This window comes from Populus nigra, chromosome 7 (assembly GCF_951802175.1).
Source record: "Populus nigra chromosome 7, ddPopNigr1.1, whole genome shotgun sequence".
Lineage (NCBI taxonomy): Eukaryota > Viridiplantae > Streptophyta > Magnoliopsida > Malpighiales > Salicaceae > Populus > Populus nigra.
The window spans coordinates 8,163,562-8,189,010 of NC_084858.1; the positions used below are offsets into that span (position 1 = coordinate 8,163,562).

The following is a 25,449-nucleotide window of genomic DNA, read 5'->3' on the forward strand; positions in this document are numbered from 1 at the left end:
AGAAATTTATATGCTCCAACCAGAGGGTTTTGCTGAAACAGGCAAGGAGAACTTGGTTTGCAGGTTGAACAAATCTCTATACGGTCTCAAACAGGCGCCGAGGTGTTGGTACAAGAGATTTGATTCCTTCATAATTAGCCTTGGGTACAACAGACTCAGTTCAGACCATTGTACGTATTACAAGAGGTTTGAAGAAAATGATGTTTTCATCATTCTGTTGTTGTACGTGGATGACATGTTGGTGATAGGCCCCAACAAAGATCGAGTCCAAGAATTGACAGCACAGTTGGCTAGGGAGTTTGATATGAAGGACTTGGGACCAGCAAACAAGATTCTAGGGATGCAAATTCACCGAGACAGAAGTAAGAGGAAGATTTGGCTTTCTCAGAAGAATTATTTGAAGAAGATCTTGCGACGCTTCAACATGCAAGATTGTAAGCCAATTTCCACCCCACTTCCTGTTAACTTCAAATTATCCTCAAGTATGTCTCCTAGCAATGAAGCAGAGAGGATGGAGATGTCTCGAGTACCGTATGCATCAGCAGTGGGAAGTTTAATGTTTGCCATGATATGTACAAGACCAGACATTGCACAAGCAGTGGGAGCAGCTAGTCGATACATGGCAAATCCTGGTAGAGAGCATTGGAATACTATTAAGAGGATCTTGAGATACATCAAGGGTACCTCAGATGTTGCATTATGATGGAGGATCAGAATTTACTGTCAGAGGCTATGTTGACTCAGATTTTGCTGGTGACCTTGAGAAAAGAAAATCCACTACAGGCTATGTGTTCATAATTGCAGGAGGAGCTGTGAGCTGGGTCTCTAAACTTCAGACTATTGTAGCATTGTCCACAACAGAAGCTGAGTACATGGCAGCTACACAAGCTTGTAAAGAAGCAATATGGATGAAGAAACTTATGGAGGAGCTCGGGCACAAACAAGAGAAGATTCTTTTGTATTGTGATAGTCAAAGTGCCTTGCATATTGCAAGGAATCCAGCATTTCATTCAAGAACAAAACACATAGATGTTCAATATCACTTTGTTCGCGAAGTGGTGGAAGATGGAAGTGTGGATTTTCAGAAGGTTCATACAAAGGAAAACCCAGCAGATGCTTTGACTAAACCGGTCAACACTGATAAGTATATATGGTGTAAATCCTCTTATGGCCTAGCAGAAACGTAAGCAGCATGAAGATGGCAAGTATAGAAAGGATAGAAGAAGAATCACAGATAATCAAGTGTGAAGACTTGATTAAATCATCAAAGTCTTCAAGTGGGAGAATGTAAAGCCACTTTAATTAGTTGGCATAATTGATGGGATTTGAGTGGGAGATGAGTTGTAATTGGTGGAGTGTGAGTGGAGGATGAGTTGGTATAATTGGTGGAGTATGAGTGGAGGATGAGTTGTTAGGCATATATTCCTCCTAAATTTATGACCATTATACCCTCACTCTTGCCTATAAATAGGCAATGCATTCAAGCCTATATGCACACCAAGATAGAGAAGAGAAGAGTAGAGTAGAGTGAAGAGAGAGTAATCCCACAAAATTGTGAGGTATTTGTAAGAGAGTAAGTGAGGTGTTTTCTCCTAATAATAGAGAGATTCTTAGTTGTTCTCCTATTATTTGAGAGAGGTTGTAATTCCCACATTACTTAGTAAAATCCTTCTATACTTGCCTGTGGATGTAGCCCAATTGGGTGAACCACGTAAATTCTTGTGTGTCTCATTTCTCATTTTATCTTATTCCTTGCCTTTTATCTTGTCGGGTTTGCATGACAGTATCCTAACAATTGCATTGTGATTATTGACAATATATGGAGTGTTCGTAATCAGAATGGAGCCTGGCAAGGCCAGACAACAACAGGCATGACTAGTCAAGTCTTGGATAAACATTTGACTCCTCATTTTGCTTAGGAGATATTTCCTTCAATCTAGGAGTATCTTAATTTGATCAGCATATAACAATGATTAACCAACTCAACGAACAAAAAGAAATATTAAGCATTTGGAGCCACACCAAGTCTTGCTATATATTCCATTAAAAAACAATTCTAGAAAACTTATCTCCACATAATGTTTACAATCATCTTTTGACTTGCATGTTAGCAATCCAATGTTGAATATTTTGATGCAAAGGAATGAGGCATGATGTAAGAAATAAACATGCTTGCTAGCCAGGCCAATCCAAGGGTAAGTACATAATGGAGGTGACGAGTTTAGGGTTCATGGTTCCCAGAAAAACTATAAATATATATATATTAGTCTTACTATGTCTAGCACTAACAAATAAAGTAATGATCAGTAGATATATATGCCAAAACATGACCTTTCTCTTTTCTTGGTACGCCTAATCTGAAATGCTGTGGACCCCTAATTGATATCTTCCTATGTTAATAACAAAAAAAAATGGTCAATAAGCAGAGATTGATATTTTTTCTTTTGTGTGTGCGAGTCGTCAAGAGAATCTTGGATAAGAATACAAAAGAAAAATTAAGAAAATGAGAGAATGGCATTAGCATTAGAGGAGCATACAAGAGAAAGGCCCACTTGCTCTCTTGTATAAGATGGGGTTGGCAGCGGGCGAGCAAACCATGGAGGAGGTGGGTCACCAACCTCCAAGATTCTTTAGTTTCTTCCCCCTTTCTTTCTCTGGAAATTATTTTTATTTATTAGTCTCTCATTCAATTCTTTCTAGAAGCTAGATTTTTATACAACATAGGAAGGTCTGTATAACCCACCTAGCCCTAGCTAGCCCCCATTAAAATTATCATGGCCGCCTAGGTGACATGCTCAAGAGTTTCTGGGAAATAAAATGGATGATGATCAGTATATTGCTAGGCAGGTTGGTTGGATTGTGAAAACGACGTTAATACTCAAGTGTGATAAGTAATTGTGTAATTAACCACTCCCTAATGTTTTATTTTATTTTATTTTTATAAAATTGAGACTCGAACACAACCTTTCAAGAGATGAGGATATAAATGTCAATTGAACCACAAGTTTATTGGCATCCATTTCATGCATGTTAATCATAGCTTTTTTATGCTGTGTGCGCTTTAGAAATCAAAATGGAATAAAAAAAAAGAAGAGGTTCAATAGGCTATACAATTAATCAAGAAATTGTAGTTGTAAGGACTCAAACTTGAATCCTAGTTACCGGTTAAACATGTAACGGTTAAGTTATTTATGCCATGTTTTTAAAATAAAGATTAGGTTGACTTGTAATATGGACCAGATTAAGTTGAAAGAAAAAAAACTTAGTTGGTTTAATTAAAAATCCAGATGGACTTGCTAACATGATTGACCTGGTCAAAACTTAATCTTTAACCAGTTAACTTATTTTTATAAAATAATTGTTCAAAACAACATCATTTTAATTTATTTTTTAATTAAAATTGACTAACTCTCTCTACCTGTAACTTGGGTTCTGATCTAAATTTGGTTTTACAACTATGATCATTTCTTATTATGTGGTTCAAAATTACTTGGCCCCGTTTGGTCATTATTTGCTGATTATATCAAATATGATCCTCAAACTTTTAATTACTATATATATTTTGTTTGGAATATTTATTTTTTAATTTCATCTCTTAAAATTTAATTTTTATATTAACTTTGGTTCTTATTTTTATAATTGCTATTTGTTTTTTCCCTATCATTTTTTTATTAAAATTTTTTATCTATCAAATTTGATCCTCATTCTTTTAATTGTTACTTATTTTATTAAAACTAATTTATGAAATGTTAATTATTATTATTTTAATTTCTTCATCTTTCAATTTTTTTATTTTTTATTTGATCCCTATTATTTTGATTATTATTTATTTTATTTGAGATAATTTATGAAATTATATTTTTTTTTCAATTTTATTCCCATTCAACTTTTTAATTTGTAAGATTTGTTCCTCATTATTTTAATAAACTTGAAAAAAATAAAACATTAATAAGTTATTTTCCAGCTCATTTTCCATAACATAACCAAAAATAGGAAAATGTTTTCCAACTTATTTTTCATTACACTACCAAACATCGAAAAATACTTTTCCGGAATTCACTTTCTAAAAAAAACTACTTTCCAGCAAACAAACGGGGTATAAATTTTTCACAACTTCTGAAAAGTGTTTTCCGCCCAAATTTTTCAGGAAAACACTTTCCTGAAAACCAAACCAAATTTTTCTTTGACTGGAAAGTGTTTTCCGTTGACCAACTTTTCTAATGGCAAATAAACACATGAAAGTTTGGAAAGTGATTTCCTGGAAACCACTTTCTGGAAAACAAACAAAGCCAAAAGAAAAAACACTTTCTTGAAAATCAAGTTAAATTTTTCTTTGATTGGAAAGTATTCTCCGTTGACCGGAAAATGTTTTCCGTTGACCGGAAAGTATTTTCCGTTGACCACCTTTTTTAATGGCAAACAAACACAGGAAAATTTGAAAAGTGGTTCCCCACAAACTACTTTTTGGAAAACAAACATAGCTTTAAAATGGTTTTTTTATTGATTCTTTGCTAAGCAACCCAAGGGGACAATTTTGATAAAGTGAGTGAAACTAGAGGACCAAACAGACTCATCCTTTGATATGAATGCATACTTGTGGTTGACAACAACAACAAAATTAGATGGGCATCATGGAAGGTAGGGGAAGTTAGTTACTTGTATCTTCGTAGGTCCTAAAATTGACAAGAGCGAGTGGAGTAAGTTTGTGTTTGTGTTTGCGTTTGTGGTGGTCTTCTAGAACCCTTTTTTGCATAAAATAATAAAGAAACATATAAAACAAAATTGTTCAAGTAAAAAAGAAAAGAGTGCGAAAGGAGGATGACCATATGATAGATAAATTGGAAGGAAGGGAATCAGAAGATGAGGGTGAAAGTGAGTTGGAAGTGTCCAAGAAAAATGTTTGGTGTGGCCCCTTTTCGTTCTGAAATAAATCCCTCAAAGACTTTTATTTCCTTGTGGTAGGTTTGTATCTTGTTTCTTGTACCCATGGTTTCGAAACTCGAGGGCACTCCAAATTTAAAATAAAAGGTATTAATATATTAATGGTCGGGTTTTAGCGTGTGAGCTAAACCAGATTTTTAATAAAGTTAATTGATTTTTTTTAAAATTTAAAACGACCATATGTTAATTGGGTTTCAAATTAACTCATTTAGATAATGTTTGGCATTGCAATTAAAAAATATTTTTTAAAAAAATTAAATTTATTTTTAAAATTAATGCTTTTTTGATATTTTCAAATTATTTTAATGTATTAATATTAAAAATAATTTAAATTTTTTTGTAATATATTTTAAAATAAAAAAACATCTTAAAAAATAATTATTATTATACTTCCAAATATCTTCATTCTCAATATGGTTAGGTTAAGCAAAATGTTATAGCCTAAAAAAGGAATGGACAAAAACTGAAGAAATGAAGGCCGGGGTATGGTTAGGTTATGTATAATTTTATATTTATATCTTATAATATTTTTAAATAGCATCAAGATTTAGAACACCATATATATATATATATATATATATATATATATATATATATATATATATATATATATATAAAATTATCTATTGGCCATGCATTTATGCCTCTAGCAGGTCAGGTAGAGCACCTCATAACCACAATTCCCTCTGGTTTATTAGATTAGGTGATCCTTAAAGGGAAATGAAAATAAATAAATGAAAAAGGGTACACAAATGCAAGATATGGAAGAGAAAAATAGCTCCAACAAATTAAATTGAAAATAAAATAAAATAGAGCTACCTACCAAATCCAGCAGTACTAACTTAATTGCAACCACTCATCTTGCTCACCAACATAGTCAAATACCATGCCAATACTTGAAAACAAAAAACGTTAAATAATTGTTAGCCAGGGGTCCCGAGTCAATTGCATTGCACCTTCACCACCTCCCATTTATATTCCCTTGCCTTGCATTTTTCTCCCAGCAATTTTCTTCCACTTTGTCTAACAAACACATCCTCTCTTTTTTGTCTCTTCATCACTTCTCTTCTCTCTTGATTTGCACACGCACCCACAAAAAGGAAAAAAAAATCATGGGCAGATCTCCTTGCTGTGAGAAAGAACACACCAACAAAGGTGCATGGACTAAAGAAGAAGATGAACGTCTTATTAATTATATCAAAGCTCATGGTGAAGGTTGTTGGAGATCTCTCCCTAAGGCTGCTGGTAAGTTCTTCTTTCTCTTTTCTTTTCTTCCAACTTCTTATGCCATGAAGAAGAAGAAGAAGAAGAAGATAACCCTTCGTAACTTTTATTTTGGTTCTTTTTTTTTTATGTTCAGGCTTGCTTAGATGTGGCAAGAGTTGTAGACTAAGGTGGATAAACTACCTAAGGCCTGATCTCAAGAGAGGAAACTTCAGTGATGAAGAAGATGAACTCATCATCAACCTTCACAGCTTACTTGGTAACAAGTAAGTACTTTGCCTTTGCTTAATTTATGCACTACTTTGCTATCCTTAGCGAAAGGCCAAGTAGTATTAGGTTCCAATATTCAACTTTTGATGAACTTAATTTTATGGTCATATCTCTGATGACTAGAACAAAATCGCAACTGGGTTATGATGATTTTTAGTGCAACTTTTTTTTATTTAATTTCTTGAAAATCTTTCAGGTGGTCTCTCATTGCTGCTAGGCTACCAGGAAGAACTGACAATGAGATAAAGAATTATTGGAATACTCATATCAAAAGGAAGCTTTTTAGCCGTGGAATTGATCCTCAAACTCACCGTCCACTCAAATCCACCACCACCACCACCTCCTCCTCCACCACCACTAACAGCACCAACAATAAAAATAGCAAACTGGATACCAATAGGAGTACTGATTTTCAACTAGAAGAACAAAACTATTCGTTTCTTCAAGTGCAGCCTGAGTTTACGATGAGCAACATGACCAAAACGGAAAACAATTCCAGTATTATCAAGGTAGGTGGCAGCAGTGACCCGGCTGAAGATTCCAATAGTAGCAGTGGAGTGACAACAGAACTAGAAGTGTATCCAGATCATAAACTGGTCAGTCTTGAGCTCTCTATTGGCCTTCCGTGTCAGTCTCTAGTCTCTTCTATCAACAATCTTAAGCAAGCAAAACAACAAGAACAAGAAGAAGTGGTCACACATCAATTGTTTGAGACATCTACTACTCCTACTTCTAGTGCTCCTGTTTCTGTTCATAAAGCAGCATGTTTGTGTTACAAACTAGGGTTCAAGAACAGTCAAGCATGTAGCAGTTGTAATGCCATGGAAAAAACAGTAACAGCTGATAATCTTCATAGATTTTACAGACCTTTGGATGCTTGATGCTGATCAGAGTTCAGTTTGATTATGAAGCTAGATCATCACATATGTGTAAAGTGTGGAGACTCTGCAAACATTAACTCCCAAAAGTTGTAAAATTATTCCAAATTTCTAGAAAAATATTCCATACTGAATTTTGTCTCCAGTTTTTGCTCTTATTTCATTCAGGTTTGAAGAAAATTAAAAAACAACATTATCTTCCATGAATCTTGTGAATGGTACAAGTTGTAATGTTATTGAGTATAGTAAATAGACTTTAAGGCGTGAAAATCATTATCTTTAAAGTATTAATTACCTCTATTGTATTTTCTATAAGGTTAAAGCAATATATTTTTAGGATATAGTAAAACCTTAAATTTATAAACAACTTCTATAAGTTTATTAAGAAATCTTGGTTTATTTCTGATAAATATAAACAAAGAGTTTATAAAGAAATATTAGAGAGAAAAGAAAATTATTTCAAATTAATTTCTATTAACATCAAACTGATATTTATAAAGAAAATGACATCATTCCAAACCAATACATCTGTAAAGTTTAGAGGTACATATCTTCAGATCAATGTGTCTATAAAATTTAAAAAGGCAACTCTTCATTCAAATTATTTCAATAACTTGGCGGGAAGTGTCATGTATAATTATTAGATTAATTAATTAACTTAAATTGATTAATTAATTCTAAAAATAAAAATAAAAATAAAAATCATTTATGCTACAAAATTCCAAATGCCATCAATTTTAGCTTTCCCATCAAATCTTCACTCCAACATCCAAATCTATTGATTTGGTGTCCCTCACATTATAAGGTACAACAAAACCTCTTATCTTTTCAATGTGGGATAAAGTCTTCTTTAACTACCTAATATGCAAGCTATATTTTAACAATAAAAGTATATATGGAAGAGAGAAGGCAATACGAATCATATCCTTGTCCATGATATTTGCTAAAATATATGTTAATAGTAATGACACAATCATCTCTAATCTAGACAACAAATAAGTTATTCTAGGCAACAATATAATTACATACATATTCAGAATATTTTTCTATACTCCCCTTCAAACTAGATCAATAGATCCAAGTTTGCTTAATAAACAATGAAATTGAGTAGATCAAAAAACTTTGGTGAACACATCAGCTAGCTGATCATAAGTACATACATATCGAGTCTGAATAAGCTTATATTGAACTAGGTAATGAATGTAATGACAATTAACTTCAATGTGTTTTGTTCTTTCATGAAACACCGAGTTAGAAGCAATATACACGGTCGTTTGATTATGACAAAAAAGTATCATTGGAGTAAAGCTCATAAAACCCAAATCAACAAGAAGACTCTTAATCCAAATTAATTCACATGTTGTAGAGGTCATAACATGATATTCTTCTTCAGCAATATAGCAATCTATCACACGTTGTTTTTAACTTTTCCAGGAAACTAAATTACCACCATAAAAAATATAATATTCAGTAGTAGATTGATAATCAAGTGTATTACCTGCCCAATTCAAATAAATGTAGCCCATAATATTAGTGTTATCATGACGAGTCATAACAATCTCACAACCAATGATGCCCTTGAGATACTGTAAAATATATTTTATCATACTAAGATGCTAAACAGTTGGAATGATAAAATGTTCCAAGATGATTGATACCAACAAATAGAGCGAATGTCTCTTTGTAGTTAACATCAAATTTTTTAGTAAAACATTAAGATACAAGAGGAGTTTTATGTCGATCAATTGATCCATCTGAGTTGAACTTCATTTTGAATATCCAATGACAACCAATTACTTATTTTCTTGCAAGGAGAAGAATTATACTTCATGTGTGACTTTTAGCAAGAGTTGTCAACTCTTCATTTATAACATGTTGTCATATAGCTTGGGATTAGGCTTCTAAGAAATCCTTTGGTTCATAAGTATTTGATATAGTTGTAAGGAAAGCAGATTAGTCAGGAGATAGTTGGTGATGAGATAAGAAATTTGTGACAGGATATTTAATAGTATATGTTATATAAACTTGTATTTTTATTAGAGGTTGACGAGTTTCATGAGAAATTCTTCTAAAAGATGGCAATTCATCATGTGAGCTAGAAAATTTCTATACATTAGTTTATGTGAACAGTGCTAGATAGTGGTGTTGTGATTGGATTTCCAAATGAGTTAAGAACAAGGTTAGCAGGCTGATGATAAAAAAAATAGGGCTGGCATGCTAGTAAATAGTATCAATACTAGGTGATGGAAATAACTCAAGTAGGATCTCCCATTGATTTAATGCGGAAAAGTAAAGGATATCTTTAACAAACCAGATATTTGTGGAGACATATAGTCTCTTAGAAACATAATCATAGCATTTGTACTCTTTTTATGTCTGAGAATATCCTAGAAAAATGCACTTAATGGCTCGAGAATCTAGCTTGTCACGGTGAGCAGCTGGTAAGTGCATAAAAAATATACAACCAAAAACCATAAGGTGAGACAAATCTAGTTGCAAAACATCAAGATGAGATTTAAAATTCAACACTCGACTAGGTAAACGATTGACATGATAATTAGCAGTAAGAACGCTATGAGACCAAAAAATTTTGAGAATATTCATTTGAAGCATTATTGCCCGAGTTTTTTAAAGTAAGTCATGATTTTTACATTCTGCTATCCCGTTTTGTTAGGTTGTGCCAATACAACTAGTTTGATGCAATATGTCATTAGAACTCAAATATTGTGTCATGTCTTTAGAAATATATTTTGTGTCTTTTTCAAATCAAAAGATTTTAATGCGAGCTAGAAGTTGATTAGTAATCAACAAGTGAAAATCTTTAAAACAATCAAATACTTCACTTTTACTTTTCAACAAGTACACCTAAGTAACCCTAGAGAAATAATCGATAAAGGTTACAAAATACTTAGAACTATAAAGAGAAGTAGAGAAGGATCCTCATACATCTGAATGTATAAGCTCAAATGCATGAGTAGTTTGAGATAACGATGAATTAAATAAATGTCTAAATGATTTAGAAAAATGATAAATCTCACAATTAAGAGCTTATTTAATTAGAACCAGATTTATTTTGTTAAGAACAAACTCTGAAGAATGTGTGCTAGACAATAATGCCATAAGGGGTGTGTTAGCCTTATGGCTATGATAATGATTTAATTATATGTTTTGATGATAACGTAAACATTGGATAATAAAACATTAATTTGATATAGTTTTGATATATGCATATCATATTGATTACTTGTGATGTCTTTCATAAAACTTTTAAATGCTATGTAATAATGCTTAAATGATTTAATAAAGAATATATCAATATGCTACATGTAACATGATTATGTCTCATGTACATTAATCTTGTTTTATGTTTTGACCATTTCTCAAAACGACTGGTCTATTTCTAGAAAAATTCCATAAACTCTTAGGGTTCTTCAAGAACAGTCTAACTGATTATAAAACGGTCTAATCAATTCTATTAACAGGCAGAAAATTGTGTTTAACAACTAGTTTTTTTCTAAGCTTATAAATAGTGTTTTAGTTGCCAAAAACATCTCGTGTGAAACTAGTTTGATTGTTCCCTTACCTTTTACTTGAGCACCTTTCCCATTAGCTATGGATACAAAAATAGAAATGAAAAATTATTCAAGGACATAAATGTTACTTAATTTATTAGACATATAATTTAATTTATTAGACATATAATTTGTGGCACCAAAATCAGTAACCCAAAGATCATGCAAATAACCATGTTCTAATATAGTCATAAAAGCAATCAGAATACTTTGGCTAGTTTTCAGGTCTGCATCAGCTAAAAAACTAGCAAAGTGACTAAGAACAGTAGTCGGCTGATTTTGTTCTTGACTGGAGACATCATCTTATATTCTCCATTAACCATGCGTATATTGTAGATAGTTTGCAAAGTCAATCAGCAATACAATAGGATTAGACGTAAAGTTTTCAATGGAATGGGTAGCAAGGTGAGCTTTATGATTAGTAACTCGTTTTTGGTATCCCCTCTAATCCTTCACAAACTTGGGCTTTATTTCTAGGTTAAGGAGCCAACGATGATCCATTAGATGTCCGATATTATGACAATATTAGCACTACAGGTTCAAACATTTTCCCTTATAAGGTCTTGAGTCAGAGGATGGATATGGTTAGGTAATATAAGCACGAGTATTTGGGAGGATAGGATTAATATCACGAGTCATAACTTTCCCACATATTTTTTTCACATTGAATGGTCAGACAAACAGTTTTCAAGATGATGGTTTTGGGTTCATTAAGATATGGCTCCATAAATCTTCAAAATTTGGGCTAAGACTAGCCAAAAGCTGAAAATTTTGATTTTCTTTTGTTTTTTTTTCACAAAACCATAGTATCAACAGTATGTGAGTGATACACCTCTAGTTCATTCCACAAGCTTTTCAAACTACCTAATAACTGGACAAATAGCTTTCCATCTTGATGTAGATTGGTGATATTGCGATGAATCTGAAAAGTCCTAGCAGAGTTGTTTTGGTACATGTCACGAATAGCATTCTAAAGATCCAAAAAGGATTCAAAATAACTAAAAATTTCAACAAGGTTATGCTCCAATGAGTTGAGAATCCAGGACATAACTAACTGATCTTTGGACAACCATGTCTCATATTTTGGAGCATCCACTTCTAAAAAGGTTATGGAACTGTTGATATATCCTAATTTTGATCTCCCACTAAGAGCAATAGTGATTGCCCTCGATCAAGAAAGGAAATTGAATTTATTTAGCAATACTAAACTTAATCTTTGAGATGTATTGATTTCACCATCAGAAAAATTAGTTAGAAGATGAACCATCTTTGAGCCTCCATCTATAAAATATTTTGTTTTGTCTTTCAAAGCAAGGAAAGGAAGAAATAAACAACAAAAACAAGCAGAAAGAAGAGAATCAATGCTCTGATACCATGAAGAAAATTAAAGAACAATATTGTCTTATATGAATCTTGTGAATGGTACATGTATATATTAAAAGAAAAGGGAAATATGAATCCTATCTTTATCTATAATATTTGCCAAAATATATATTGATAGGAATAACGCAATCATCTCTAATCTAGGCAACAAATAAGCTATTTCAGGCAACAAAATAATTACATAGATATTCATAATATTCTCTATTAAGGTTTTAGTATGAAATTCATTACCCATCTAATTAATTAGAATATGTTTTTAGGGTAATTTTAAGGTTTAGAGGTTTTGGTATGTAGCTTGTTTACTTTGAAGCCATATTTTCTAAATTAATCCAATAGTTCTTAATATTTTATGTTGGATTGAAATATTGAAACTTTAGGGTTTTTCTCATTATATTTGACAACATTTGTTTTTAATTACAAAATTAAAATATAACTGAATTACATGATTTTTAAATAATTCATTTATTATTTTTTAAAATATTATGTACCAAGTAATTTATATATATGACATGGAATCAAAATTGAATCTCAACCTTAATATAGGATTGATTTCTATCAACATGTTTGAAATTGTACAATCTCAATTAGAGGATGAGATGCCACGGAAAAAACAAATAAATTAACTACCCAATAATTAAGTTAGGATCATTGTTTTAAATTTGGACCAGCGCAGACAGATGACTTGAGATAGCCAATTCTAAAATTAGACTAGTTCGAATTAAAAAAAAAAATTGATTCATCCAGATGAAAAATTCAAGAATTTGGTCAAAATTTTATCATTAACTTATTGATTTTTTTAAAAAAAATGTTAAAATAACATTATTTTATTAAAAAAATAGGTCAATTTTCTCAACTTGTAACTAGGTTGATCTCAAATAAGGTTTTAAGAATGATTAAGATATAAAAAAATATTATTAAAGTTAATTGATGTGTGTATATATATAAGTATGTTTATTGTGGTGGGTCTCATTGATAAATCATGTGTAATGTTAGATAATAACATGAAAGGGGATTTTTGGTAGGTAGATGGGCTATGTCAGATATACAACTACCCTGTCTCTCTTCTCATAAATCCCTGGTCCTGCTGCTTCATGTCCCTTTTTAATGTTGTCTATTCCTTAAATTACTTTATCTCTTAGTTTATTTACGTTATATTAGTAAGTCTTATTATATGATAAGTTGCATTCATAATACAATAATTCTGTCCTATTTAATTAAATTTGAGGATTTAGACTTGCCCTCTAGAAGGTTTGGAAGGAAAAGAGCATACCTTACCCTTACCTAACGCCCTTCTTTTCTTCTCTCCGTCACATTTTTCAGCCTTTCTAATTTCTATGTAAGAAGATGCTATGGATGGTCTGTGCAATGCTGCATTCTGAAAATGAAAAAAAAAAATGAGAGGAAAAGTTTTTTTTTTTTTTTGGGTTATTGCTTCTTTAATTTCTCTCTTGAATAGAGTTTTTGCTCTTTGTTTTGATTGCCACTATGTCTGGTAAAACAAATATTGAATAATAGAACAAATATAATTACCGTCGAATCATTTTTCAAGAATGTTTCTGAAAAAATTTGAATTTATTTTATTTTTTTATTTGCTTCAAATTAATATTTTGTTAGTGTTTTTAGATTATTTTGATGTGCTGATATCAAAAATAATTTTTAAAAAATAAAAAAAATTATTTTGATACATTTCTAAATGAAAAACACTTTGAAAAGTAACCGCAACCACACTCAGATATCCGCAATAACAAACAAGATGTTTAGAGAAAGAAATATATATATTTTTTTGGTTATTGCTTCTTTAATTTCTCTCTTGAACAGAGTTTTTGCTCTTTGTTTTGATTGCACTATGTTTGGTAAAACAAACATTGAATAATAGAACAAATTATGAAAAGAGGGGGATTATGTGATTCCGACATGAGACCAATCTCACTAGAAAAGGGTGATGAATTTTTATAATTAACATGAATTATTTATGCACAACATAGAAAGTGAACCTTGTCTGTCTTTCAAGATTCAACATTTAGGTTCAGGAAAACATGATTCAACTCTTATTGTTCAAAACGCGTTCAAGAAATTGAAAGTCAAAAAAAAAAAAAAGGACAATAGCATGTCAAATAATTCACCATTCCTGTTTATTTTTGTGTTTCAAAAACATTTTCGAAAAAATTTAATTTTTTTTTATTTTTTTTTCTTTGTTTCAATTTAATATTTTATTAGTGTTTTTAGATCATTTTGATGTGATGGTATCAAAAATAATTTTTAAAAAATAAAAAAAATATTATTTTTATATATTTCTAAATAAAAAACAGTTTAAAAAGCAATTCCAACTACATTCTCAAACAGGTACGCAATAACAAACAAGATGTTTAGATAAATGTGCTAGTTTGATCTAGAACATGCAAATAAAATATAAATAAATAAAGAATGTAATACGGAATATTATGAGTTTTGTTTCTCTCTTAAAAAAATAAAACTTAAGCAATTAGGTATATCAGAGAAGAAGTGGTGGTTGATGGACTCGGTATTATCTATGGAAAATTAGTTAATTTTCATGGAAACAAACCTAACTACCTTTTGATCGAACATGTTTGGGATGCTACAAATGGAAAACGTTTATAGGTAGATTAATTTACTACGGAAGGTCATCAACTGCTAGCTACTGATATCCAATAATAATAATAATAATAATAATAATAATAATAATAATAGTACAGATAATTTTGATAAAAGATGTAAAAATCATAAAAAAAAACATGAAATTAAAAAAAATATCTGAAGCACTTTTACAATAACAATAATCCTAGATTACCAAAATATAATAATTATGTGGACATGTTAATGACATTCCTGAACCAACTTTCATACACTAATCGAAACATGTGTAAAACATGTATTTAGCATTACAGTGCATCAGGTTTTTTAAAAAATATTTTCTATATAAAAAAAACATTAAAATAATTTTTTCAATTTTTTTATACCATTAACACATAAAAAAAATCAGAAAACATAGAAAAAAATTAATTTAATATTTTTCAAGTGAAATATACTTTTAAAACATAACAAAAAACAAAAAATTATCTCACTATCAAACCTATGTTTGATATTGTGATCATTTTATAATTAGTTTAATTAAAAAAATTAAAACAACCAAGGTTTTTTAATAAAAGATTTTTAGTAAAACTCGTACAGTACTATTAATTAACCAAATATTAACCAAATCTTACCAAACAAGTCTTATAGAAGGGAGGCCAACCAAGCAAGGTACAAGGGATGCTGATACATGCATTTGGCATAAATTTTCAGCTTCATGCTTAGGCCTCCCACGAGAAAGTTGTCAATAAAAGACTTCAGGTTTTTTTTTATTTATTAACATAATATTCAGATTAATTTACACAAACCTCGACAAATTTTACAAATCTAAAATTTACAATTATATAAATCTCTATTAACTTTAAAATTTATAAAACTCGAACTAGTTACCTCTAAAAATCAAATCTAAAACTTAACCAATTAAATTATACTCCTCAAAGTTAAAAAGACTAAGTTATTAAAAACCACCCTTGTCACTTGGACATGGAAAGCAGTCTTGGACATGATATCCAAATTCAATTTTCAATCTTTTCTTCATCATTGATGGAGGGATTAGATCTGAATCTGGGCCATGGCTTGCTTGAAAATATGTTTCAAGGGTAAAGGACCGGTGAAAATTAGAATATCTCATAAGCAAAAAGTTCTTGATCACAAAATAATTTTGTTTTTGAAACTATATCCACTATACCATACAATTTCATGACTGCATTCATGAAGAGATTGTCTAGCTGCTCATTATGCATGATTACCCCTTGTAGGGCGGCAAACATGATTTCTTTTACGCGCATGGTCTTCATTATGGTGCTGTGTCCGGCAGGCATAACCATACCAGCAATCTTCCCTGTTAGCTGCTTCTGGCGGAAGGAGCTGCGATGATGCAAACACAAACACAGCATAGTTTCTAAAACTCGAAAATTGAAAAATATTCGTAGGCCACAAGTTTATACACTGCTTACTACTATATACTTACATATTTAGGCATTGAAATACGGAACCAGTATAGCAGAAAGGAGATCAACTTGTCATAACAATCACTGCATTCAGAAATAAACCAAACATTTAACATTTATGATTAACCTGCAAGAGTAAAGAACAACAATAACAGGCACAACCGCAATAATTAACCTTACATTTGTTTAAGAGGGTGTAGAGAGGAATCCACATTAAAAATTGTTCATAAAGATTATATCAATTCAAAACTTGTCAAATGATCTCATCACCATGAATTTTAGTACTAACTAATTCCTCCTCTTGGAAGACTGCGGAGTTTTTGTCACTACACAGTAATTTAAGTACTAACTAATTCCACATCAAATCTCCATATGAGAAAATAAAAGGTGAGTCCATACTTGCAAACATGGGTTCCAACAGTTATCATCTCAGCATGATTCAGTGGCATCCTTGTTCGATCTGCAGCAAGAGTTAAAAACCAACCAAAATTCAAATTCTAGTGACATTTTAGCTTGAAAACACACAAAAAATCCTTTCTTTCTGCAACAGAGACAACACATCATTACCCATTTCCAACCTTTGTCCTAAAATAACCATAAAAGTATCATGGAACATGAAGTACAAGATACATTCCAAAATACTCCAGAATTTTATTTCAAATTAACAGTACCACTAAAGATAAATATGTATGTTGTTGCATCCCCTTCAAAAAAAAAACCTTACACAAGGGTAACTGAATTTGGGACCTTACAAACTCAGTTTTTTTAACCATTAAGTTGGGGTAAAGAATCAACAAACACACCAATTTCTCTGTTGTTCAGCTTCCCAATCCAATCTGAAATAACATCCTGCAGTGTTTTTCCCATCTGTCCGATACACCTTTCTGTGATCTATAAAACAAAAAATGTGAGTCACTCTTGTCAAACTTTGTAACGTTGCTACCAATTAACATTTTGGAGAAGAGAAATTCATACATCTTGTTCATGCCGGTTTTTTTCATGTGCCAAAAATGGAATCCTAGAGACAGCATGCTCTGAGATCTGCAAAGCACAAGATTATGGAATATTAACAAAAGCATACAAAGCCTAAAATGTTCACAAACCTGATGCCCCCAGGAGAAAAGGCATCTTATTGTTACAAAAAAATCACAATAAAACTTTGAAATTATCATGGTTTCCATAGAACAACTAAGGCCAGGCAATTAAAGAAAGAGTAAATAAGGATCACGGAAACGAAATCAAATCACAAATCAAATCAGATTAAATAAAAATATGTGCTCAAATAATCTAGAAGAAAGAACATTTGTTTGCCAGAAGAGGCAAGAAATGTTGAATAGTAAAGAGAAGATACACACACAAGAAAAAAAAAATTCTGCAAGAAACTCCATATCTGGTGTAATAGATTAAGTCAACAGCATCATCCTCTGTAGCAGAAGGTAGGAACACCAATGAACTATTTAGAGACAGGTGCATTAAGTGAATGCCCAAAGTTTTTTAAAAAAATGAAAAAGAATAGTTAAAAGGTAAGATATATACATGTGAGAAACTGGGATTGTGAGATAGACAAACAATTAAAGGGCTAGGAATATACCATGCAGGTGGAGTAAAATTATATAGAAAGGGTTTAGACCAATAGAAATAAGAAACTGACAAACTAAGCAGTGGCTTCATTGTTATGGAGTCGTGTTAAGCAGTGGCTTCGTCTAAATCGTCTTATGTCTTCCCTATTTGGTGTGCTTCGAGGTCTCTCTGGAAGAAGTAAGGGGTTGCACCAAAGAATGAGATGAGTTGCTCTCCCTCTCCTTGTGCACTTAACTTGGAATGAAAGGAATAAACATCTATTTGAGCATGTTTCAAGTCAGTTGATGCTGTTTTCTGAAAATTTCAAGTTCAGTTCTTCATGGTTCTTCATTTCCATGAGAATTGTGTTTCTTCTGCTTCATAAATGCATGGCGGTGGCTTGGCCATGCAAGCTTTGCATGAGAGCTATTTACTGTTGTTCCCGCCGGTTTGGTCTTGGGGGCTTGTCACTATCTGGTTTCTCTTTGAGTAAAGCTTGTATTTTCTATGTTTTTTCTAATGGTTTCTTTAGTTGTATTTATTTGGTTAGGCTGGGCAACCCCCCTAGGATCGGGTTCCTACCCTAACCATCTGTTGTTCTATACCTGGTTTTTTCTTTTGTTTAGGGAGCCTGTTCCCTTTGTTTCATTTTTTGTTTTATATTCTGGTTTCCTATGGGTTCCAGAGTTGTAATTTTTGATCTCTTATATATACTTACATTTGATCAAAAAAAAAGAAACTGGCAAATTAAAGACACTTCTCAAAGAAACATACAGGGAGAGTTGTCCACGTGATAGCAATCCTATTGCAAGTGAGAACTGTTTAGAAAGGACTGCAACTAGAAAAGACTAAGAATAAAAGAGCACATACTGGTTTAAAATTCTCATGGCTGCAAATAGAGTGAGTGTCACTTCTGGAAACACCTTGAGCATGCCAATAGGCACCACAAAATACTCTATCACATCCCAAACCTGCAAGAAAGGAGGAATTAAAAAGGAAATATATCTACTTTCAGTAAGCTCACAGTTGATAAAATAGTGTTAATCCAATATTATTTCTCCTCAAAATTAAAGCTATGACTCCAAAGTAAACCTAACAATTCATTAATAATTTGAAGCTTTCTCTTAGCTTCAACACCAACTTTAACAGACTTTATTCAAAGGATTGATGACCATAAAATATGGAAAAAAAGGCCTGAATTAGAAAAATAAATAAGAGAAACGCAAACCCAACACTTCATCCAAGAATAATTAAGAAGCACAGGCAAATCATGACACATACAGTGCTGTGGTACTCCAATATCAGCTCGAGAAGGCATCATCCCTCCACAGGCTTGGCACTGTAAGTGAACTGTATTCTGATTGCAGTGGAAGCCACTGTACTCAGTACCTGATTGGTATTATTGAACAATTAGATAAATAATGGATCTACAACAAAAAGACTGCATATTAGAAACACATCCAAGGCTAACATTCTTATAACCAGTTATTTAAAGTTCAAAATGCAAAAGCATTTATTCACATGATTGATCGCTCTCAAGAATGAAAACTTGCATAAGATTATGTAAAAAGCACCACGGTCAAATTAAACAAAGAAAACAAAGAAAAAGAAAAACAATGATGAATAAAATTTCTAACTGAAACTATTTTCCTGCTCTTTGATTAGCAGCACTAGCATCTCATATGCAACATAGAATTCTGTCAAAAATTAAAGATAGAAAAGTAAGTTTTTGTTGTACAAGAAGCTCCAAGCACCATTCATTTAGTATGGAAGCTAACTTTTTCATTTAGACTCCCACAGCTGATGATATTCCTGTTTGTGAGCACGTTTAATACATCCATGGAAAAGGAACAAGAACAAGAATATCAAGGTGGCTACCACTACATATGACAGTCGCATCATTGTTACACTAGCATAAATATCAACACCCATCACCATCTTGTGTCAGTTGGTTTCAATTCAGTAGAATGTAACAAACTCAGACGTGAAAACAACGGAGCTTTAGTTTTACCTAGGGTTTCTTCCCATGTTCAAGAACCCTATGGAGACTCTGTCTAAATTCTCATAACAGATCAGTAAAATAGATGCATTTGGAAGGAACTCAGCACAAATTATCTAGAACACAATGGAGAAGAAGTTGAGAATGATATCAAAATGACCATGACCATGACACAAGGAATGATCTTTGATAGATTGATCTACATGAGGATCCAAGCTTCAGCAGTAGTGTGTATGGAACACCATTATAAAATACCAAACCCACAACAATGTGTACGCCAGAAATTAGCTCATAGTTTTCTTCTTTAAGAATAGAACACACTATTTTCCTTCGAAGGGTTCCAGTATTGCCAAACAATCATATTCCAGAAAACGATGTGATTTATAAACATGTAATTGTAAGAGAAATTAAAACTATTACCACATTGAGGACATGGGAAATCTGCAATTTCATTTTCAGCATCCAAAATTGAGTGTGGCCTCTTTCGACGACGCTTTTTTCCAGTTTGAATGATCTAATGTGCATCAGAAGTTAAAAAACTGTGATGATCTGATACTCGTCAGAACTTAAGTTAACTAGTTATAAGCACCATTCTATATACAGAAGATATGCAGACCAAAGACAAACAAATAGTGTCCCAACAATTTGAAATAACCACAAAAGAAGCTGCAATGGAAATGGAAATCTATCAATTGAAGACACGAGAAAAAACTATTTGTAATGTGTATTACAAAAATAAATATTACTAAGCATCCATTATCTCAATTAATCAGTAATATTTGGTTAGAAATCATTTTCAGGACAGATAAAGTTTGACGCAAGAATGCAACTAAGCATCGCATGTCTTGATCCTATATGAGATATATGACATATATTTGTCTCTCATAATTCAATCCCAGACATGACATCAACATTTCATATACTTGTATCAAGTATCATGGCTTCAGACATAAAATTACTTACAAGATTTGATTTTATTGATGCATAGGAATCCAAAAGAATTATTTCTTCATCTGACCGCTTTAGTGAAGAATCGGCTTGCAATACATCCTAAAAAAAGAACAATCAGCAACTTTGTTACTATTACAGTTAAAAGTAATATCCATAAACCTTGAGCATGCTATAAAAAGAAAGGGGCATGCCCTTGAAATTTTAAACTCTCAAACATGTATCAGAAAACAGGCATGAAATGAAGATCCAAGCATGAAGGGTTAAGAGTTTGCAGGATTGGCTAAAAATTGCAAGAACGCAATCAATAAATTTTAAATGATGATATATCAGTGTACAAAATTAAGAAAATAAGAGTATAATACATGAACTTGCACAAGAAATTAAATCCTCAAAGCAGTAATGCTTCGACTTACACTCAATTTTTATGTTATCTATGTTATTGGCATTCTTTCAGTTAATGCAATTATATCAGGTAACCATAATCATCATCCAGAATCACAGACAAGTAGAATAGCAGAATTATAAACAAAGTAATGCAGCATTAGCACTAACATTAGGCAATGAAACTAAGAACAAAGTATATAGCAGATATTTTGACAAATGTGAAAGAAAATCAATAAGAAAAGTTTTCTATATTTCAAGTAATTGCAAAATATGACGCTAAGGCAGCCTAAAACAAATAAGTTAATCTACCAACTACAAACAAAAGGGAAATAGACAAACAAAGGGAAATACATGTCTCATTGCATACAGGCAAATAAAATGGCTTGCACAGAGATGTAAAATGTTCGCCAAGGAATTGAGTAAAACTTAGGGTATATCACCTCTTCTATACTATGCAGAAAGTGGTTTCTACCAACAAACTGTACTACTGCTCTACACTGAGGACAGAGCACACTTGCATGTCTTTCTTGCGATCTCCTCAGCCATTCTGAAAAGCATCCATTGCTGAGTTGCATAGGACAAGTAGATTATAAATCAACAAGTTGAAAGTACAATTCTATTCTACTAAAAAGAAGCCATAAAATAAATCACAAACCAGAAGTTATGAAGACAAGGAGCAACAGTAACAACATCATGCCATACGTTTAAGCAAATGCTGCATTTTGCATGCTCAGCATCTATACTGACCTGGAGGAGAAAAAACAAAACCAAAGAACATCAGCACACTTGTGGTTGGCAATGGCACACCGGAAGAAATTTAAAGATTCCAAATATGATTAATCATTCACCTTTAACCATCTCGTGAAAGACTCTCGAGGCATTAGTTTAAATCTGTAGCTCAAATATCCTAGAGATGTAAGAAATAAAAAAAGCCTTTTTATAAGAGATAGTCAGTATCAAATGGGAAACAATTGCATTCCAGAAGCATATTCTCAACAAAACTCAGCCCCGGATGATTAAATATCCCAATTGGAAGTGCATCTCAAACCTATCCAATTGTCAATTATACCAAGTAAATTTATGCATCCCATAAAAAAAACATCAAGATAATGTTGTCACTAGAGGAAACAGAGATCAAATCACATTATAATGTGACCATATGGAAGAAACTAACCTTATCTCTAATTCTTTTTTAAACAAAAGTAGAATACAATGCTGGGAGGGCTGTTCCAGTTACCATCAAAATAAAAACAATAATACCCAAGTGAGGTTAAACAAAAGTACAGACATGCAATTGAAGTTGCTGTGTTTTCTGAAACTTAGCTCCAGATAAATTGACAATGAGTAAAAACAATTTTTATTGGCAGCAGTATCTATTCAAGTAAATTATTGTAAAGAAGAAATAATAAAATTAAAACAATGTAAAACATTTCTGACCTTCTCTGGCAGGGCCAGGAATAATTTCACTTCCGCAATTTATCACTACATCATCTTCATTTTGGACAGTGGCCTCATCAACAAGTATTGTATTTGAGCTGTATCAGAAACAACAGACAACAACCAAAGCAACAGAATTTGAGAATCTCTGATCAACTAAAAGATGCATGTATCGGTCAATAGTTATGAGTGATATGATTCATCATTCAGAAAACTAGCATTCAAAATCTCCTATCACCATGGTTGCTCCAATAAATTGATTGTCTTTTGGATAATGGAAAAATGATTTGCTAATCGATAGGGCCAAAAGTCATATCACCAGCCTTAATGGACTTAACTATGGTACTAAAGACAGAATGTTAGTAATAACTCAACAAAGACAATGAGCTTAACTCTATAATTGGCTTAAGAATATCTGCAATTAAAAAACAATGCTCGGATCAGTAAAGCAGCTCTTTGTCTCCTACAAGAAGACAACCTTTTGCCTGTGATTTAATCAATTGTCTGGTAATTCAGTCAATAGTATAGAAATTCATGTTTTAGATTCTCAGGTGGGTTATTACTTAATTATACCAATCTCTATAAATAAAATCAACGTATTCATGATATCAGAAAATAAATATAAGTTTTAACTAGTAAATACATATCACCTCTTATTTTGCATCATAGCAGAACTTTGATCTGAATTCCTTGTTATTTTGCACCATTCATGCTTCTCAAGAGAAGAAGATGTAATCTCTGAGCAGATTACCATCTCATTTGACCTTATCTCAACATCAGAATATCTCGAGTCAGATGGTACTGCAACAAAGAATAAATCAATTAATTTTCAAAATCCCAAATCAGAAAAGTTTGCTGTCAAACCCTGTAGTTTATTCTCTTTGCTTTAAAAGTTTGTGTTGCAAATGATTGAATGTAGCCTTTTCAATAAGAAAAGAACGCATATGATTCTCAGCATCCACATTATCGACCAGAATTGTCTACAAATTGGAGATGCGATGAAAATGCTATCATTTATTTAATTGAACAAATCTAAGGCTCCAGTATTGGCAGTTCAAACTTCTTAAGAACCCCAATTCAAAATGGGAACTCTATAGTATTTCATACTATGTTAATCACGAAAAGGCTAATGTTCATAACAAAAAGTGTTGAATTAACCAAAAGGGTTTCTTTTTATCATTCATGATTTAGGTTAAAAAAGACTCCCTACTTTCTAATTCCAATGTACTCGCACTACGATCATATTCACTCGCATTCAAGAAAAATACTTAAGAACAGTAACAATCCCTCCACAAACATGCAAGCACAAATACATTAACAGAAGCATTAAATTGAACTTCCAAAAAAAAAAATAGAATGCAACGATGAATTAAGAACCCAAACCCAAGAAAGTTTCTTTCTTTGTTAAATTTCCTGGTTTTCTCTCAATTCAATTTAACTTCCAAAAAAATGTCAGCTTCAACACTAAAATTCACTAAAAACAGTTTTTATAAACATTTTATAGGGAAACAAACAGAGGATAACATTTGAAACAACACTAAAACTGTAGAAATAAAGATGAGGAAAATACCAAGTTTGGCCCAGACTTCATTGGAGGAGGAGGAATTGGAACCAGAAGAGCATTCACCAAATTCCATTGATTGCTTTCGTTAAAGGGTTTGATTTGTAACTCAAAAGAATGAGTAAAGTTTGTGTCTTTGGAAGAATTTTGATTTCTGGGTTTGGAATTTTGATTTTCAGAATTTATAGAGACGGAAGAGAAGGGAAGAAGCGTGCATAGGAAGGAGATGTATCTATCAGGTTCGATGAGAAGTGTAGAAGAAGTATGTTAAACTGGCTTCATGAAGTGGCATGACAGGATGGTTTCTAGTTATTTTTTAAATTGTTTTTTTTATAATATATTAAAAGAATAATTTTTATTTTTAAAAATTTATTTTTATATTAATATATAAAAATAATTTTAAATAAAACATTTTAGAAATTCTTAAAAATATTTTTTTAACTAAAAACAAACACATCCCTTGTCTTAGTGACTCATTAAAGTCATGGTAGAGGTGATCCTTTTTTATTCTCGGTTTTTATTAAAAATAACCAAACTAAAATTAAAAAAAAAAACCGAAACCAGTTCAAACAGACCAGTTTCGGTTCGGTTTGGTTTTTTAAATAAAAACCAGTTCAAACCGATTTGACTCGATTTTTTCAGGTTTGCTCGGTTTTTTCTGGTTTTTTTGGTTTTTTCAGTTTTGCTTGGTTTTGGCTCGGTTTGCCTCAGTTTTTTTCAGGTTTTTTTTGTTTGGGTTTGATTCCGTTTAGTTTTTTCGATTTCAAACTTATAAAACTAAAACCGAACCGAACCGGTCGGTTTTTTCAAAATTTTAATCGGTTTTTTTCACGGTTCAGTTTTTTCAGTTATTTTTTTCTAATTTTCTCGAATTAATCGGTTTTTTAGTTTTTTTTGCTCACCCCTAAACCATAGTAAACAAATATTTTTTAGAATATTATATTTTTCATCTACTTAATTGAAAAATTCTTTACAATAAAAAATGATAATTAAAAAATTAAAAAAATTAAAAACTACCATAGATGTTGATTGAACCCATAAATAAATTTTTTTTAATATCTACTTAATTGAAAAAATATTTATAATATAAAATAATGATTAAACAATTTAAGATGAAAAATATTTTTTAAGAATAATTAAAAAGTACCATAGACACGTTGAAAAATTTTCTTTCATGGTTTGTATTTTTTAAAAAAATACAAAATAATATTTTTTTTATATTGATCTGTATTTAATCAGCCACGTCAAC

The 25,449-nt window shown here is 31.7% G+C and overlaps 2 protein-coding genes across 2 annotated transcripts; one reads left to right on the forward strand and one right to left on the reverse strand.

The window, feature by feature from the left end:
• The first annotated feature begins 5,884 nt into the window (after positions 1–5,884).
• Positions 5,885–7,458, forward strand: LOC133698626 (myb-related protein 308-like). Its single transcript, XM_062121618.1, has 3 exons — positions 5,885–6,186; positions 6,302–6,431; positions 6,632–7,458. The coding sequence occupies exons 1-3, from the start codon at positions 6,054–6,056 to the stop codon at positions 7,314–7,316; spliced, it is 948 nt and encodes a 315-aa protein (XP_061977602.1). The 5' UTR covers positions 5,885–6,053; the 3' UTR covers positions 7,317–7,458.
• An 8,491-nt stretch (positions 7,459–15,949) lies between these two features.
• On the reverse strand, positions 15,950–24,492 carry LOC133698789 (uncharacterized). The gene is made up of 15 exons (XM_062121855.1): positions 24,210–24,492; positions 23,290–23,440; positions 22,640–22,737; positions 22,051–22,109; positions 21,858–21,949; positions 21,643–21,766; positions 20,831–20,917; positions 20,288–20,381; positions 19,150–19,257; positions 18,739–18,839; positions 17,284–17,349; positions 17,112–17,199; positions 16,708–16,768; positions 16,329–16,392; positions 15,950–16,225 (listed from the first exon to the last, which is right to left on the reverse strand). Exons 1-15 carry the CDS (start codon positions 24,274–24,276, stop codon positions 16,094–16,096), a joined length of 1,392 nt encoding a protein of 463 aa, XP_061977839.1. The 5' UTR covers positions 24,277–24,492; the 3' UTR covers positions 15,950–16,093.
• Between the last annotated feature and the right edge of the window lie 957 nt (positions 24,493–25,449).

Excerpts from the sequence above, each read along its gene's own strand:
- LOC133698789 (XM_062121855.1), bottom strand. The coding sequence starts at position 24,276 with ATGGAATTTGGTGAATGCTCTTCTGGTTCCAATTCCTCCTCCTCCAAT. Across the intron at positions 21,767-21,857 it reads CCTTGTCTTCATAACTTCTG|CAATGGATGCTTTTCAGAAT; the intron begins GTTTGTGATTTA and ends TATGCAACTCAG. Across the intron at positions 16,226-16,328 it reads GTATTTCAATGCCTAAATAT|CTCCTTCCGCCAGAAGCAGC; the intron begins GTAAGTATATAG and ends GCATCATCGCAG.
- LOC133698626 (XM_062121618.1), top strand. The coding sequence starts at position 6,054 with ATGGGCAGATCTCCTTGCTGTGAGAAAGAACACACCAACAAAGGTGCA. Across the intron at positions 6,187-6,301 it reads ATCTCTCCCTAAGGCTGCTG|GCTTGCTTAGATGTGGCAAG; the intron begins GTAAGTTCTTCT and ends TTTTATGTTCAG. Across the intron at positions 6,432-6,631 it reads CACAGCTTACTTGGTAACAA|GTGGTCTCTCATTGCTGCTA; the intron begins GTAAGTACTTTG and ends AAAATCTTTCAG.